This window comes from Megalopta genalis, chromosome 4 (assembly GCF_051020955.1).
Source record: "Megalopta genalis isolate 19385.01 chromosome 4, iyMegGena1_principal, whole genome shotgun sequence".
In the NCBI taxonomy this organism is placed as follows: domain Eukaryota; kingdom Metazoa; phylum Arthropoda; class Insecta; order Hymenoptera; family Halictidae; genus Megalopta; species Megalopta genalis.
Genome location: NC_135016.1, coordinates 29,801,130 through 29,814,144, shown reverse-complemented (window position 1 = coordinate 29,814,144; position 13,015 = coordinate 29,801,130). Strand labels below are relative to the sequence as shown.

General features: G+C 36.6%; 3 protein-coding genes across 7 annotated transcripts; 2 read left to right on the top strand and 1 right to left on the bottom strand.

The window, feature by feature from the left end:
• Window positions 1-64: 64 nt before the first annotated feature.
• On the bottom strand, window positions 65-7,906 carry LOC117218475 (protein YIPF6). 4 transcript variants are annotated; one of them, XM_033466888.2, is made up of 8 exons: window positions 7,754-7,906; window positions 1,340-1,594; window positions 1,037-1,165; window positions 884-962; window positions 735-777; window positions 519-650; window positions 292-449; window positions 65-211 (listed from the first exon to the last, which is right to left on the bottom strand). In XM_033466888.2, exons 2-8 carry the CDS (start codon window positions 1,379-1,381, stop codon window positions 96-98), a joined length of 699 nt encoding a protein of 232 aa, XP_033322779.1. In that variant the 5' UTR covers window positions 1,382-1,594; window positions 7,754-7,906; the 3' UTR covers window positions 65-95. The 4 variants fall into 4 exon arrangements, with proteins under 4 accessions (XP_033322779.1, XP_033322775.1, XP_033322778.1 ...); XM_033466884.2 differs by lacking the exon at window positions 7,754-7,906 and adding an exon at window positions 1,882-2,020; XM_033466887.2 differs by lacking the exon at window positions 7,754-7,906 and adding an exon at window positions 1,915-2,015.
• LOC117218474 (coiled-coil domain-containing protein 134) lies at window positions 1,750-2,870 on the top strand. Of its 2 annotated transcripts, none has more exons than XM_033466882.2 (4): window positions 1,750-1,884; window positions 1,952-2,096; window positions 2,194-2,403; window positions 2,469-2,870. In XM_033466882.2, the coding sequence occupies exons 1-4, from the start codon at window positions 1,810-1,812 to the stop codon at window positions 2,801-2,803; spliced, it is 765 nt and encodes a 254-aa protein (XP_033322773.2). In that variant the 5' UTR covers window positions 1,750-1,809; the 3' UTR covers window positions 2,804-2,870. The 2 variants fall into 2 exon arrangements, with proteins under 2 accessions (XP_033322773.2, XP_033322772.2); XM_033466881.2 differs by having other exon boundaries at window positions 1,952-2,117.
• Window positions 4,010-12,849, top strand: Cda4 (chitin deacetylase Cda4). Its single transcript, XM_033466880.2, has 9 exons — window positions 4,010-4,317; window positions 10,539-10,657; window positions 10,734-10,845; window positions 10,927-11,054; window positions 11,122-11,327; window positions 11,531-11,826; window positions 11,944-12,190; window positions 12,273-12,464; window positions 12,542-12,849. The coding sequence occupies exons 1-9, from the start codon at window positions 4,266-4,268 to the stop codon at window positions 12,642-12,644; spliced, it is 1,455 nt and encodes a 484-aa protein (XP_033322771.1). The 5' UTR covers window positions 4,010-4,265; the 3' UTR covers window positions 12,645-12,849.
• Window positions 12,850-13,015: the final 166 nt, after the last annotated feature.

Genomic DNA, 13,015 nt, shown 5'->3' with positions numbered 1-13,015 from the left:
CTATGGTCTGCTGAATTACTCAATGTCTTTGTTAGTTTGTGCACAAATACTGAACAATGTATAGTCTCATTATTACAAACAATTTATATTTTATTTTATGTGGTATGAGATATTACCAGCCACGAAATTACAAAATAGAATAGGAATATTGGATATACAGCTAAAGCTTTCCTCCCTACTGGCTGACTGTCACCAAGAAATGCCATTGATGCTGAAATATATTTATATCTAATTATATTAAAAATGTAGGTGATAAAGAATGAAAATGAAGGCATATAATCTTATACCAACCATATGTTGCCCACGCGAATCCAAGCATGGAAATAAGAAACCTTAAACTAAATAGAAAAACTGTTTGTTCTGCCATTAAAATGATTCTACATAAAATTAGAGCTATAGCAGTTGGCAGCAAACAGTATCCTAAGACACAAATACTTTGGAAGAAAGATCTGCAACAATTTAACAAAACATTAGCATATAGAAATGAAATTAATTTTATCAATGATACAATTACTTACATATTGCCACCTAATAACTTTGAATTCAGTGTAACTACCATAGATCCAATCCAGACAATTACAAAAACTTCTGCAAATTCTGGTCCTCCATCATTGGAATCATCTGCTGCATCAGAAGAACCTTGCAGTATCCTAAAACAATAAGAATCCTGCGTAGTTTTGATTAACCAAATTTTGGACGGTGCAATTACATATTACTTGAAATGCTACACTTACATTGCCATGAATGTACACAATACTAACGGTCCCCAAAGATCCCCTGAAATATGAAAAGTTCTTTGTTACAACTTTTTCACTGAGACCATTAATTAAAATTTGTTTTATTAATTACTACACTATTTAAATAACAATCTATATATACTTACATTCTTTCAGTAGACTTTTCTTCTCTTTAGGATACAAAACATGATAAAATTTTTTACCCACAGCTCGAACATCTCTGAGCTACAGAAAACATTACCATTCTAATAAATTCAACCTTTCCCTCAATGGTTATCAACTTTAAAACATGGACTTACAATTGTGTCCTTAATTGGTTCATCTAAAGTATTAAATTCAGGTTCTCCGAGATTTGAACTTTTCTTAGCTCCTACCGTCATATCACCTTCCACATTTTGAGGATCAGCATATTCCATGTCAACTTTAAACTTGAAATCACATATTCATATTATAATCATAGCTCTAACCTCAATAAAATTTAATGTTTCGAATAGTGAGATCTCAATAACTGATTGCTACATATATCATTAGAATATCATAGAACTTTTAACACTAAGTATAATAAAAAAATTGGGTACATTACTTTTGAAAAGTATACTCACGTCGAGATTTGTATCACCCGTTCCTGCCAAGTTTGCCATCATCGAATCGTTAACTTGAAATGCACCTTAATTAACTATGTTACTTAGACGTTAGGCGATCTTATGTTATTGTCATATCAAGTTATATCACTGCCATGTGTACACAGTGTGAATTAATCCTTCAATTAACACGTTCGTGAAACATCTTGTGATAGACACTGTGTATGCACAAACTCTTGCGATTCCTTCTATCCAGGAACTGTGTCAATAAAAAATCTAAAAACACATATATGCATTACGTGTCGATTATTCTTAACCGTCGCATAATAACGAACTAGTTAACTAACGAGTCTTTTAATTATTTCCAATTCCAACTGAAACGTCGGAGTTGACATATTCGATGTCAGAATGAATAGGTGGCGACAGTTGTACATATTGCGATAATCGCAATTATACATATACAGTTTACGTCGACAAAATTTGCGGCTTAAATGCCGGTCGAAATTCTACAAATCGTCCTGGAAGGATCTAAAAATCGCCGAAATTCAAGGATCAATTCTTACCTTGTCACGTGATTAGTATCAAACGGTGTATACCTTTCTATTTGAACATTTATTCCTACGCGTTTTACAGGCCGATAAGATGCCACGCGCATTCGTTTACATTTGCATAGTAGTCGTATCAATGTTGACATGTACTGCGCAAACGCAACTGGATGATGCGATAGCAAATGACCAGTCAATTGGCAATGAGGCGGGAAATGGCGATTCGCATGAAAGTACAGTCTACGAGGAATTATGTATCCCTTTAAAATTAGTCAATCTGAATAGATAAATGTCTGTATAGATAATACACCTTAACCCTTTTTCTATTAGTCAGAAGAACATTCAGTCTACAAAGAAATGAACATGCAGCTGCTATAAAACGTCTCGAAAGGATAGATAGCTACGAACGTCTTTACAAAATGATAATGGTGCTTGGTGAGAAAATGATCGACATGATAGAGTCGAGTAAATTGTTGATAGAAGACGGCGACTTCGATCCGGACGATAGATCATTACCACGGAACGTCACGGTGCAAAGCGGTAAATTCAAACAAATATCGTTAATAATTAAATACATGTACATATACTTTTTTCAATTTTTATAGCGCTGACCATCGTGTTAGAAAATACAGCTTTATTTGGAGATATCGTTCTCCATTTTCCGGATGTAACTCACCGGATATTGAAAACGCAACCGAAATGGAAGATGGTTCTGAATTGGTCTTTAAAATTCACAAATTGTAGTCGACATTTATTAGACGAGAAAACGATAGAGCTAATTCATTTAGTGACTCAGGAACTCAATATAACAAAACGTGAAGCGGGATACTTTAATCCTTATCGCCGATCAGTCGAATCTCGAATGGAGAACAAAGGAACAACGAAGACAAAGAAGGAGAAACGGAAGAGAGGACCCCAAATGGTCAACATTGAATTATGAATGGCATATAATTTTTTTAGGAATACCTTTATTTTTAATTCATTGTTAATAAAAGCATCCAACACAATTCATTTTTCATGTAATAAGTAGAGTTCCGTTCATTTACAATTACACGGGATTCTTCAAGCTTTCTAATTTAGCACTCATTATCCTAGGTATTGCGATAGTGGCGACTCTTGTAGTAAAATCAAGAAGTTTTTCCGGCCTTTGTACAACGCCAGTTAGTAAGTGACAAAATGTTGAAACTGCTAGCCGAACAGTGGCGTCTCTTGCGGCGAAATCTTAAAGTCCTGTTTCGCGTTTTACCACCTACTAATTGATGCTGAACGGTGCTTTCACATTTCTTCACAAGTAGACGCTATTGTTTGGCTAGAAGTTTCAGCGTCTTGCCATTTACTAATTGACGCTCTACAGATATTAGACAGAGCTTCTTGAATTCACCATAAGAGGCGCCACTATTGTCTAACCATGGATTGATTCGTACGGGATTTTACACTGCGTCTTATAGGAAAAACAGCAAGGATCATTTGTTATCAATATTTGCAATGATAAATAAATTTTGTTTGCACGAAATAAATACGAGAAAATATCCTGAAGATTTCTGCACCTTCAGAACATTTTTTTAACCCCTTTGCGGATTTTACACCGCTTAACATACTTATATTACTTCGTGGCAAATTTCTTTATATCAGCAACAATAAACACAGTCCTGTTCGGCATCGAATGAATCCAAAAAAATTTCTCTGAACACTTCGATGCCCTAAAATATTTTCGTAGCATCTCGATCACCGGATTTCTCGAAGTGTCCGTCTCGGTTCCGAGCACGTCGAATAATTGGAATTCCATTCTACGTGAACAATGCAAAACGTAACGCATGACGGTAACTCAAGTTCATTAATAATTCTCAGATTATTCTCGACTAATTGCAATTAAGGGAACATCCACGTGCATACTTTCCACCAACAGTGTGCACGAGCAGAACTTAAAAAAGAAAAAAAAAAGAAATCCTGTCTCGATTCCCGCGGATACAGGATCGACGGGCCCGCCAAAAAATTGCCCGGGGTCCGGTGGATCATTGACAATAATAGATCGTGATCAGAATCGCAGATGAAACGAAAGAGCCTGTGGACTTTCAGTGGCGGACGTTTCACGTGGAACCGTGTGCGTGTTCTAACGCAAATAAAAGCCATGATTTCTCGGCGGACTGGGACAGTGGTGGAAAGTGGTCAGCCAATGAGCTAAGGAACGGTTCCTCTACCGTCCGGTTTCCGAGTCCCCACGGCAGAAGGCAGAAGGTATTGCTGGCGAACTCCGGTCGTCGCCAGTGCTGCAGGACCAGGTTCACCAAGTGCACCGCCCGATGGAAAATCACCTTGTCGCAACACGAAGCTAAATTCGATCCGGGTGCCAGTGCCTTGTGAACTTCCAGGGGTCCATTACGGAATCAGAGAACAGCCGAACGATGATCACACGGAGAAGACAACTGTTGATCTGCGCCGCCCTGATAGTCTCAGGTAGGAAGACACACCTGACGAGACGCCGATGGTTGCTGGTTGCTGCTTCTCGATATCGCTCTCTACTCGCTAAGAGAGATCGAACCCGTTCGTCAAAGTAACACTCTCCTTTTGCTCCTGTCGCCGTCAGGGCCGCATTTGGACTTTCGTATAACCTGGATCAGTCCTCTGCTCCATCGAAATCATCCTAGGTACTACGCCTACATAGCGCATTAGGTCCTTTTTACTTAGCTGCTTGCAAGATGGAGATATACCAGTCTGTTCGCGAAAGTCACCATTTTCTTCAGAATTTCTGTGTCCACCTTCGACGAGGATCGAGATACATTCTTCGTCTGGACTTTCGATTTTCGTAGGTTTTACAAACCTGTTTCTTCATGTTGACATGTTTCAAGATAGACAAGATAGACGTTCTTGTTCCGCGATTACGATTACATTCAGAATTTTTACGATCACCGTCATGTGCAGAAATGTAATTTTGTTCCGGAGTCACGACTTTCTCCAGGATATTTGTACCATCCTTTGTTGATTATGCTTCTTGGGAGCGCAGGGGGGTGGGGGTGGGGGTGGGTGGAGGGTGGGGGAATTCTAGTGGTTCTTCATGAACCTGTTTCTTGCATTTATCATTGTTATATATAAAGAGAAATTTTGTCTCTCCGTTATTCAAAATTTCTTCGAAGATTCGAATCGTTTTAACAATTCGTTCATCGATCAAACTTCTGGTGTATTTTTCGTGGTTCCTAGACCACCTGCAAATGCGTTGGAAAAATATGGCAGCCCTGATACGCGATCTTTCATCGCAGAGAGATTGCCGCGGAGAAATTAATCTCGGTTTCTTTGACTCGCGGAAGAGATGCAATTATAATTTAACCTTTGAGTTTCCTGCAATGCCGGGTTTGCTGGTATTTATAGAGCTTCCGGTTTCAGAGTCTCGGGTATCGATACATGCTTAATGTACCTGATCGAGATTGTGTCGGATCGTTGCAAATTTCCATTTCACACTGTTGGATCGGTTGATTTTTTTCTGACTTTCGGCTCGACGAAACAAAATTGAATCGAGTCTCGACCGAAGCCACCAGGGTTTCTCTTTCCAGAAAGAAAGAAAATGCTGCGAGATAAATTAATCCTCCCGAAGTAGATCGCACGGTTACCGCAATAAAAGGGGAGATTACGTAAATCTGTCGTTCTATGAAATTACAATTAGATTATAGAGTAATGATGCAAGGCGATCGTTTGATCGATCGATTCCAGTAAAAAGCCTGCGGTAGAAAAACGATTTCTCAATTCATCGATGTTTCCGACTTTGTCGGCGATTCTTTCATCGAGATTTCAATCTCTTTGGTTGTCTGCTAAACAAGTTATCAATCTAATCAGCGCCTGCGACAAAACAGAACCGCTAGTAAACGTGGGAGCAAACAAACGACCTTCTGCAGACATTCTCCTCTGTATCCCCAGAGAATTGTTCATTTAGCTCGTTATCCGGCCGCGATCCTGGGAAAAGCTGAACCATCCTTGAAAATCCTTCGGTGATTTATTACTCGCTTGACTTTTACGAAGGAATCAGAATTTTGCAAAAAATGTCTCGGGACCTTGTCAATCCACTTTTTAATGCTCCGGAGCATTTATGGCGTTGATTTTTGGCGAGTTCGAAGAACAAATATATTGACGACACGTAAATATTCTGAGACTATAATGTCGATGTACGTTCAAGACTGTCAACACTACATTATTAGACTAGCATCAACGTAAGGAATATTAAGTCGACCAGGGCAAGTCGATGAACAATTTATTAACACATCCACCAGAGAAATGATGCCGCACGTTCGCGCCAAATCATTCTTCAATCATTCAATTGTTACACTCGCCAACCAGAACCATGTTCTTGCACTCATCTTTATACCGCTACATTCGTACGTCCGCATACTCGTTCTTAATATTTCGTAGACTGGAACGCAATACAAATTTTCAAAAAATTGCGGGTTCGAATAAAGAACGTGTCAAACAATAAGAGATTTGGAATGATCCGTAGATGTGAACTATTATTATAAGGTTCTTTATTAAATTTGTATCTACGAAAGAATCCGTGTTGACTACCTTAAACGTACATTCTGAATCAATTTCTCTTTCTTTTTTTAACGCCCTGTATATGTATATTATTTTAGAAAAGTGAATATATATATTCATTTTTCTAATATATATATATTCACTTTTCTAAAATAATATACATATACCGGGCGTTAAAAAAAGAAAGAGAAATTGATATTATATAATAATAATATATATATATATATTATTATCTTATTATATTATATATATAATAATATATATACATAAAAACTATATATATATATATATATATATGCTGTTTATTTTCATTTGCACCGAAAAAATTTACTCTGTTCGCTGCTGCACGGCATTCAAATATAATTAATTCCTTAGGAAGATCAGACTCGAGCGTGTCGAAATCCTGTGTAGATGAGTTGCTAGGAGAAAGTAGTATCCGCGGAAGACGCTCCCAGTGATCTTATAACCGTCCGAGATGAAACGAACGTTTCACGATCATTTTACAACCACCAACAGTAATGTAATTACCATTTGTGTAACACAATGATGCATTTACGTAATGCCAATCATATTTCCCGACGGTGATCGCGTTCGTTGAGTTTGTCGAACAAATTATCGACTTGGTAACTTCAAAGATCGGGAAGCCTCGTTGTGTTTCATTTCTAATTTCAACCACTTGCAATAATTCGATGAGAAGCCGAAGACACTCCTATTCAACGTTGGTCACATTAATCCCTTGCGAACTTTGTCCCTAGTTCACTTTACATATCCGATATTTCACCTTTCTTATTTTTAGACCACCCATTAAATTCTTCTAACAGTGATATATATATATATATATAATTCTCATTTGAGAGAACTTGCTGTGTAGTCGATCATTTTACCGAGTTACAGTACTTCAACTACAGATGTCCTCGAAAATTCTCACTCGCATAATATATATATATATATCGACTACACAGCAAGTTCTCTCAAATTGTCCCTCAGCTTGTAAACAAAACTGGTAGCTGATTGTCAATAATTATAAAAACGTATCGCAAGGTTCGAATAATCGTATCTCCTTTTTCCAAATTGTCCATTTTTGTTTACAAGCTGAGGGACAATCTGAGAGAATTCACTGTAAGCGCAAGAGTCAATGTCAAGACTAATAATACAGGATCTCGTGCAACTGTCAACGAGCTAGACAAAAACAAATTTTAAAGGGTTCGGATCTCGGTCCGGAAGGAACGTTTGAAAAATCGGGGGACGATTTCGATTTCGTAGGAAGACGATAATGATTATAAACGATAAATATTATAACGATTTCGATGCGAGCGAAAAAGTCCCAGCGATGCCGAAAAGATTCGTTTAGCGGCAAAGTGGAAAGTGAAGGTACCTCTCTGGCAATGACGTTGTGGTAAATCGTTCAGGTGCAACGTTTCCATCGGCCGTGTACCGTGCACGCACACTTCCACCGGAATTCAGATCCCAGACCCACGACGGTACACCATATACGTAAACGACAAAACTTATGTAAACACCAGTGAAACCGATCGCCGCACCTAATTTACCGAGCGCTTCACTGCCGTCGGCTGATTCTCCATTTTATCTGTGTCAGCTTTATTTACGACACGCCCGTCGTCATCCGCCGGCACTTTCGACGTATCGAGAAAGATCTCGTTGCGTTCCTCGAAAACGCTCGCGCGCATCAATGCCGCCTTGCAGGACACGATTGGAAATCGATTATTTTATTAGGACAACATCTGATCTATGTTGATCTCTGATCATATGTTCTCTGTGTCAACAGATACGATAGTGATTTTTACATTAACAGACACTTATTCTACTATTTACTTGGCGGTCGTCGATAATGTCATAGTTTGTTCTCAAAAGTTTCGAAACTGAATCAATCATTGAGTCACAAATGAGATTTCTATGCTCGAAAATATTTTCAAAAAAAAAATAATAATAATAATAATAATAATAATAATAATAATTTATTCATGTATACGGATAGAGAAGCTCTTTGTTACATAAGAAGTAATAACAAATAGAGAAACTTTTTATAGCAATCGCATAAGCACAAATAAAAAAAAGAGAAGAGAAACGCAAAGAAAGAAAAAAATTGTTCGCTGCTGCTTCTCTCTAATCTAATCGCTGCTAATTTTAATTAGCAACGATTCATGCATGTCGATAATCAGTTGACCTATGTTGACCATGACCCAGAATTTTTATCTATCGAAGTCCACGAGAATCGCCTGCTCTTTATCGAAACTAAGAAGATTCCTAAAATAAGCGAAAACAAATCGGACGATTGCATCCGGTTACGCCCTTTTGATATCTGTCTGGAATGAAAAGTAACCCTGTAATTACGGATTCCCCTCGTGATCGCAGAACACGAGTCGTTTCAAGAACGCCGGTGTCGCCATAATGACGGTGTAACCAGTCGAACGACTGAAATATATGAGCCGAATAGTATCTCTTTATTTGCATATCTTGAATTCCCAGCTTCATTGTAGAAAAATATGTATGGTCGACCGTTCCCGAAAATTTAAAAAAGAGCATAATCGCTGCAGGTATTAATAAACCGAAGATCTTATGCATTTATGAGAAATGCTAATTTGCGAACTACATTCGTGAAGATTGAGAATAGGCAATCTGTTCGGATTATAAAATTATTCAAGAAAATTTGGAATTCGTTATGCCGATTCGCATTGCCCATTCAGTTTATGCAAACTGGCTTGTTTCGAGAAGGAGAAGGGGAATTAGCCAGAAGTTAATGAATGCGATAAAGGTTTTTAGTGGACAGAGGAGAGAATGTTAAATCTTTCTCTTGAAATGGTTTTGTCTTGATAAGATTAATACAACAGCGTTTAGTATTCTAAATATGCGGAGACTCTTGTTATTAATGTCGTTGGTGTTCGCTCTTTTATTGCAATCGAAAGATACTTTCTATTCGCGCGAGACCACCGTCGCGTTCGCCATTAAACGATTTACGAAATACGTGTCCGAATCTTTCAGGCATTAGAGAGTCAATGCTGCTCCTTGATCTTGGATCCGGGCGTTCTATGCACCTATGGATCTGACATTTCGATCCTTTCCTCCCGTGGTAACAGATTTATAAATATGTATACTTATCTCATGAAATCATACAACAGCAAGCAAAATTATAGTGCCCAAGATCACGCTTTTCGATGTAAGTTTCAAAACCAAAAAAATCCTTGAAGAAAACCGGACAGGACACACTGACAATTCCTCATAGTATCTATCAGCATCTCATTAAATAAACAACAATAATAGCATCATATTTTCAGTATACAACAGTCGGATGTTGTTTCAGTTGAAGTATAGACTTTTACATGCAGTAAAGAATTAGTTAATAGAACCTGGGAGAAACGAATGGTAACTATCTGAATCTCGATTGAATCTTTCACAGCTATCTAATACGTCGCCACGCGTTGGAATTCTTACTACATACCTCGCTTTCTCGACGGTCTTCTCCTCTCTGATATCCTTGGAATTTCTCTCAGGTATTTTCTATACGTATGTATTTGCAGCTTTCTGCGCACCATATCGTATGCAAAATTGTTCCATTATACAACGAAAATCTTGATTAACTACGGTCGATACTGCAAGTTTATATGAATAAACGATGAGTCATTCGATAAATCATAAAATTGATAATGAAAATAAAACTGACAAATGTTGTTTCTAACTTAGGTAAAAAAAGGACTATATTCTCAATATTGTATTTTAAAACACATCTTATGAAAAAGTGAAATCTCATTTATTAATAGTAATTTAATTGACAAATTTTTTAAAATGAGTTTCTCCTATATGTTGGAGATTCGCTTTCAACGTGATGCAGTTTATTTAAGATGTAATAGTAATCGAAAGAAAGAATGCACAACAAAAGTAGAACGTGATTGATTGATCGAATATTCCGTACGCACAGGCATAAACACAGCCTTGACCTTTACTATAATTGCAGTACAATGTTATAACATTGGTGGAGCAAGGAACCAGGAAGAAAAGTATCCTATCACAAAATGATATTTTTTTTACAATTGTTAAGAATATAAAAATGTTTCTGTGGGAACTTGTTCAATATAATGATTCAGTTTTATGTACACTACAATGGAAAATTATTAAAAACTGAATAAATATGATTTCCTTTGTAGTATATGGCCAAAAAGGTTCTAAGAAAGATGATGAGAAGAAAGATGAAGAGTTTACATGCCCTGAGGGTCAGGGCAATGGCAATTTCGCAGACCCAGCGACATGTAGAAGATTCTATCAGGTAATGGATCAGAAAATTGTAGTATAAAAATATGATACAATAGTGCATAAACTAAAATCATTTTTTTATGCAACAGTGTGTTGATGGATATCCATATCTCAACAGATGTCCATCAGGGCTGCACTTCGACGACATCAGTAAGTTCTGCACATTCAAAAACGAAGCTCGCTGCGGCCCCATTGCTACAAGTAATTATTTTATTCAGAATCAATCGTCGATCCCACCTTCTTTTAGTAATTTTAAATTAATATAGACTTTCTGAATTTCAGCCCCAGCACCGGTGACTGAACCGCCAACTGATTTAGCAGAGAGATGCAATACTTCAGAATGCCAATTACCATATTGCTATTGTTCAAGAGATGGTACAATAATTCCTGGTGGCCTTCAACCGGAAGATGTACTTTGTTTTTCACTGTTGTAAACTAATTTCCGGACGTGTTTCTAATGAAAAACTTTCATTCCAGACTCCTCAAATGATAATAATGACCTTCGACGGGGCAATAAATCATAATAACTTCGACCATTATCAAAAAATATTCGCCACTGATCGATTGAATCCAAACAATTGCCCATTAAAAGGCACATTTTTCATTTCGCACGAGTATTGTAACTACAATATGGTACAGAGTCTGGCGCATGATGGACATGAAATTGCTACTGAAACCATATCGTAAATATTACGGTCGACAAAGTATACTGACTACCTCTTATCATCAGCATCAATATCTTTCTCATCTTTAATAATACAAAGAAATATCACAGTAAGATGAGGATGATTCAACTTGACAAAATAAGAGAATTATTGATGTTGAAGTTAGGTGGAACATTCTATACACGATGATGAAGTACATGATATACGAATTCATTGTTTAGATTACAAAAGGGATTGGAAGATAAAGGATACGAAGAATGGGTTGGAGAGATGATAGGAATGCGAGAAATACTCAAATACTTCAGCAACATCTCTACGAGCGAGGTTGTAGGTATGAGAGCTCCATACTTAAAGCCAGGAAGAAATACTCAGTACAAGGTATTGGAAGATTTTGGATACATATACGATAGCAGCATTGGAATTTCTCCATTAAAAGTACCAATCTGGCCTTACACTCTTGATTACAAGATACCTCACGAATGTAAAGCAGGCACATGTCCCACTAAATCATTCCCAGGTACTTAATTACTTCTTTTTTATATCTTTACACTTATATATACTTCTTTTTTATATCAAATATACCACCACGTAATCAAGTTTCTTCTAACCGTTGCTGATTATCTTTGTTTCTCAGGTGTATGGGAACTGCCACTAAATGCTCACTATGTTGAAAGCTATGAAGGAGGACATTGTCCTTACTTAGATCAGTGTGTACTCCATAATCATGATCCAGAAGAAGTTTTCGAATGGCTGCAAGAAGACTTTAATCGATACTATGAGCAAAATAGGGCACCATATATGATGCCTTTCCACACAAATTGGTTCCAAATAAAAGAATTAGAACGAGGATTGGCGAAGTTCCTTAATTGGGCAGTGACATTGTAAATGAAAAATGATTCTAGCTTCATATAAAGAAATCAATCAATTTTATTATAAAAATTACTTTTTATTTTACATTTGCAGACCTGATGTGTATTTTGTGACTGCTACGCAAGCACTTACATGGATCACCGATCCAAAACCAATTAAATCTCTCAATAACTTTGAAGGATGGTCATGCAAAAAGAAAGAAAATATTCCTGGACCACCATGTAATAATGCAAATAAATGTGCTTTAGATTTCAAGCCTACAGAATCAAATTTTACTACGATCAGGTCAATGGCTATTGAAATATAAAAGACTCATCACTTTAGAACGATAATAATAATAATAAAAATAAATATGTTTTCAGGTATCTAGAAACGTGCAGAGAATGTCCTAATAAATATCCCTGGTTGGGGGATTCTAAAGGAACTGGACAATACAATGATAATTATAATCCTGAAAAAAAATAGAAACTTTTATAAGTATAATAGAATGATTATTAGAAAGAGTTCAACTAATTTTCATTGATTTTTATCTACATACGTGATATGTAAAATAGATTTGGAATCTTTAACTTAATCAGGCATTTGAATAGATATCGAAAGTATTCAAATGAATGAAATAACATTTTGTAAGAATGATGAAAAATATATTGTTAACTTTACTTTCTTTAAACTTCATGTAATATTAGTTTCATTATGTATAATTTTCTGTTCTCATTTTATACAGTGATGTTATTGTACTTTCTGTAATAACATAACCGATTTTTTTCTTTTGTATTATATTTGTCACTTGCTGTTTTCAAAACGGTAACTCTAAATATAATTAGACTCCGAAGTTT